The sequence below is a fragment of the Gadus chalcogrammus genome, chromosome 2 (assembly GCF_026213295.1).
Source record: "Gadus chalcogrammus isolate NIFS_2021 chromosome 2, NIFS_Gcha_1.0, whole genome shotgun sequence".
NCBI classification, from domain to species: Eukaryota; Metazoa; Chordata; class Actinopteri; order Gadiformes; family Gadidae; genus Gadus; species Gadus chalcogrammus.
Window position 1 is genome coordinate 10,298,531 of NC_079413.1, and position 5,000 is coordinate 10,303,530.

Below are 5,000 nucleotides of genomic sequence, written 5' to 3' on the forward strand. Positions count from 1 at the left end.
CACACACACACACACACACACACACACTTCACAATTCATTAATAACATTAAATAAGACTTCTGCTCTCTTATGTGCGATTGAAAATACAGTACAAATGCACATCACGCAGCTCCATTGAATATTGCATAGACCTAGTCCTAGACCTATTCTCATCACCTCCATCCAAACTAAATCTATATTTCTTACTTTTAAATCAATTTATCGCTCTCTTTTTCTTTGTCAGGCCTCCTCCTTTCTCCTCGTCTACCCCCTCCGCGCGGGAGTTGTATCCTGGTGGCTGCACATACTCCTGCTTATCCCAGTCCGACACCCAACCTGCTCCTCCTCCTCCTCCTCCTCCTGCTCCTCCTGCTCCTGCTCCTGCTCCTCCTCCTGCTCCTCCTCCTGCTCCTCCTCCTGCTCCTCCTCCTGCTCCTCCTCCTGCTCCTGCTCCTGCTCCTGCTCCTCCACCGTTGGCACCATGGCTCATCGGTTGGCTCATGGCTCCATACTGCCCGCCCCCGCGGTACATCTCTTCCGTCTCATTCGCGAGCTCGTCCTCGTCGATGATGCCGCACTTCTCCTCACTGGTGTCTTCTATGTCTGCCCAAGGTTGCTTCTCTCCGGACGCAAATATTCCTAGGGGAAAATTATATTGTTCGTGGTTTTGAATGATCGGATTACGATTCTGCATTCTGCAATCATAGAAAACTATTAGTGGAGAAAGTGTCAAGGAAATGTATGTTTGTGTGTGAGGGAGAGAGTGAGAGTTCCAGTGTGTGTGTACGTGTTTGTGTTAGTGTGTAACCGGATGGGGTTCTCTTGCATAACTAGCTAGGTGAAATGGGGTGTGTGTGTGTGTGTGTGTGTGTGTGTGTGTGTGTGTGTGTGTGTGTGTGTGTGTGTGTGTGTGTGTGTGTGTGTGTGTGTGTGTGTGTGTGTGTGTGTGCACTACATAGATATATTTCTATTTCTAGATATATACCATAGAATATGACTCCTCCATAGTGTACGAGTGCAGCTATCAGGAACACGTACTGCCACTCATCACGGGTCTGGAAGTCAGAAGGTCATTCAGTATCCATACATGCTGTCAATTTAGGATTCCGTGGTGGAATCCCTGCATAATCCAGAATTACATCCACAGTCCTTTATGGAGTGTTAAGGTGTGAGTTTGTGAGGTCACATCTACCTTGTGTTTAGTCATGGCGCCCACGATGAGGGGACACACCATCCCCGATAAGGTCCCCACACCATTGGAGATACCCATCAGGATGCTAGCGTACCGCGGCGCGATGTCCAGGTGATTGACATTGAAGCCTAAAACAAGGACGATTTTGCCCTGTGTTTTAACGGTGGAGCGACTTTGAGTGCTTTGAAACGCACTATACAAGTTAAATGTATGATAAGTCCATGTGTCCATGTGTCCAAAGTCCAAAATGAACATGATTGCAATATTAAACTATACATCAATTACACAATACTTATAATTTGAATGGGGAAGCCTGTATGACATCTTTCAAATAAGACACTTAAAGAAAGAATACAGTATACATATATATATATATATATATATATATACATGTATGTATGACATTTTTCAAGTAAGACACTTAAAAAAAAAAAAAAAGTATATATTATATACCAGGTAATGCAGGAAACAAAAAGAATACAATGAAATATATAACACATTCTTACCTGAGATAGCAAAACCACTGAAACCAACTGCCAGCACCAGGAAGGAGATGGCGACCCCCTTAGTGTGAGAGAAGCCAACCACGAGAAGAAGAGTGGCCTCCATCCCAAATCCTACAGCACAAACACATACAATGAAGTGTGAGTACAATGTAAAAAAATATATAGATGATTTTTGAATTGTCTAAAAGATTTAAAAAACGTGTTTTTAAGGGATGTTTTAAAACCCATTCTAAGGTTGAATTCAAGCTGCACTTAACCAGCCACCAGGCAGCCTCACCTCCACAGTTCATCATCTTCCTGACATTGGTGGTGCTCATGAGGTTGTGAGTCCTCAGATAGTCGGCCAGCTGGCCCCCAATGGGCACCACAATGGTCATTACAAGGTGGGGCAGGGCAGACACCATGCCCACCTGGAATGTGGAGCGAGAGGAAGGTATTAGGTGGAAATCAAAATGCGGAGGTGTAATGTCGCTGGGCAGACATTGCTTTATCAGACTCTTATAGATGTATCGTTGTTGTTGTTGTTGTTGTTGTTGTTGTTGTTGTTGTTGTTGTTGGTAAAGGGGGTGGCGGTTGTAGACGGGGTGATTATAGTGTGGTGGATATGATGTTGGTGTCGACTGTTGGGGTGTAAGTGATAATGGTGGTGGAGTTGGCGTGACAATGGTGAATGTGTTGATGATGGTTGTAATGGTTGTGGTGGTGGTGGAGGGGGGGGGGGGGTGGCGGTGTCATTGCGGATGGTGTCTATGATGGTGGTGATGGTTGTGGTTGTGGTGGAGGTGGTTGTGGTTGAAATGGGATTGGTGGTGGTTCTAGTGGTGGTGGTGGTCTATTGGTGGTGATGTTAGTGATGGTGGTGATGGTGTTGATGATGGTGGTGGTCATGGTTGTGGTTCTGGTGTTGGTGGCCGTTGTAGGGCTGGAGGTGGCTGTAGTGGGTGGGGGTGGTTGTTGCAGAGAAAGTGGTGGCAGTGGGGTTATAATTGTTGTTGGTGTATAGTGATACTAACAGACGGAAGGTTTCAAAACTGTTTCAGCGTTAAATCCGCCCAAACTCAATCTCACCTTGCTAATCTCAAAGCCAAAGACCTCTTCAAAGTAGGCAGGCTGGCTGATGAGCAGGAGGTAGAACGTCCAGCTCCTGCAGAAGTTTGCCACAATGATGGCATACACCGGCATGGAGGTGAAGAAAGCCTTCCATGGGGTTTTGAATTTCTGCAACAGAGAGAAAATGTGAGATGATTGGAGTTCAGCTGTGGTGGTGCCCACAGCAACAGGATGGTTTGTGGAGAAGGCCGATGCAGCTAAAAAGCCAAATAGTCAATAGTATGCATTTGTTTGCGTCTGTGCCTGTATGTTGGTGCATATCTATATTATGTGTATATTATTTGCATATGAATTGAATTCAGCTACATGGAATTAATAAGCCGGTTGCGGTAAAAACTAAGGTTGGGATTTAAACATATTATTATCATTATAAAGTTACAAGATAAATGTTAGCGTAGTGCATGACACAAAAAAGTGTTGATTATGGCAACGACAAACACCTGAAGTGGATTGGCGAAGGAAGTGGACTCGCCGATGGCCTCTTCGATGTACTCCCTCTCCTCTGTTGTGATGGTTGGGTGAATGGCCGGACTCTCGTACGACACCAGGATCCAGAACAAATACCAGAAGATCCCAAAGCTACCTGGGAGAGGGGGAAAGGACCGGAGACAAGTCAAGAATACAAAATGACAGATTGGAAGGGCCGAGGACCACAGGGAAGAAGAAGTAGAAGACCAACTTGTTAAAGAGTAACACACCAACCCTAAAATAAAGCGTTTGAAACAGCACTGTCTCGAGTAAAACATGGATTACTGCAATTGTTGTTTCTATATGGCACCAACTATTGACAGGTGACGTCCCTGGGCATTTATTAGCAGCAATCAGAAATGATTAGTGCTTGGTTTGTGGTGATTGGTTGTTCTAAAATAATGACGTAATGGAGTGAACCTAAAGTTGCAATATTGCTCTGACCGCAGACAAATTTGTCAAATAAACATATGGCTGTTACTTAAATAAAGGATTATTAACTAATGGTTCAATTCTTAGGTGTTGACATCTTCTGATGTGTGTTTAAAGACGCTGTAGGTAAGATTGGAGAGTGGTAAAGAGACTCACCATCAACCTGAAACAGATATCCTCAATAGCTGCAGGAAGGCAAACTCATCTCTAACTTATTTACCTACCATGATATGGTGTTATTCTTACCAAAAGCACCTCTAAGATACAGCTGAGCAATAGATAGACATGTATATTCTATCCAATCAGGGGTCTGAGAAAAACTAACCATAGACATAGAAAACAGACGGCCAGCCAGTGTACTGCACCAGTATGCCGGCTAGTGGCATGGCCACCACGGCCCCAGCATAGGACCCTGAAAAAAGCACAGGAGAAGAAGAAAGTCACTTGTTTTGTTCGCATTTCATCACACTTGCTCATGGAGTAAAAGGTGGGGGTGGGGAATAAATTCAAAAAAGTCGCCATAGACATCAAGCTTTCACATCAAGGTACTGTTGTTGTATATCAGCAGCACATTATACTATACTGTATGAAAGGTTGTATTGTCGATCAGACCGAAAGCAGAAAGTGTTGGCAGGGAATGTGTGTGTGTGTGTGTGTGTGTGTGTGTGTGTCTGTGTGTGTGTGTGTGCGCGTGTGCGTGTGCGTGTGCGTGTGTGTGCGTGTGCGTGTGTGTGTGTGTGTACATTGTATGTGCATGTGGGTTGTCGGGGTGGGATCTTCTGGGCTCCTCACCACAGAAGGCTGTTGTTGCCAGGCGACTCCGCTCCAACGGCGGAGCCCACTTGGCCCAAATACCGTGGCAGGCCGGGTACGATACGCCCTGCACGTGAATAAACAATATATCAGTAACACACACACACACACACACACACACACACACACACACACACAAAGGTCTATGTGTAATCTACATATATCACTCACATACACATTTTGTGTACTGTGTGCATTAAATATATATTAACAACAGACTGTAGCGTTCACACACCCACTCCTGCAGATATTCCCAACTGTCTAAACCGCAGACTGGTAAGTGTGCCTTTTCAAATATTCATTCATTCATTCAGAGGAATGCACGTTTATATACATCAGGGTAGTACGTGTGTTTGTTTGTGTGTGTGTGTATTTATGTGTGTGTCTGTTTGTGTGTCTGTGGGTCTGTATCTGTCTGTGGGTGTGTGTGTCTCTAACTGTGTGCGGGCTCGTGCATGTCTCGGTGCACACATTTCTGTATGTATGCACTTATGTGTGT

The 5,000-nt window shown here is 44.8% G+C and overlaps 1 protein-coding gene across 1 annotated transcript in view; it reads right to left on the reverse strand.

The window, feature by feature from the left end:
- Positions 1-5,000, reverse strand: part of slc17a7a (solute carrier family 17 member 7a) — a 19,974-nt gene that overhangs the window by 3,551 nt on the left and 11,423 nt on the right. The window contains exons 5-13 of the mRNA XM_056609070.1: positions 4,481-4,568; positions 4,014-4,100; positions 3,229-3,371; positions 2,747-2,896; positions 1,956-2,088; positions 1,679-1,789; positions 1,173-1,300; positions 966-1,035; positions 461-619 (exon numbers count right to left, since the gene is read on the reverse strand). Coding sequence (XP_056465045.1) covers positions 461-619; positions 966-1,035; positions 1,173-1,300; positions 1,679-1,789; positions 1,956-2,088; positions 2,747-2,896; positions 3,229-3,371; positions 4,014-4,100; positions 4,481-4,568 — 1,069 coding nt within the window. The remainder of the gene's footprint in view (positions 1-460; positions 620-965; positions 1,036-1,172; positions 1,301-1,678; positions 1,790-1,955; positions 2,089-2,746; positions 2,897-3,228; positions 3,372-4,013; positions 4,101-4,480; positions 4,569-5,000) is intronic.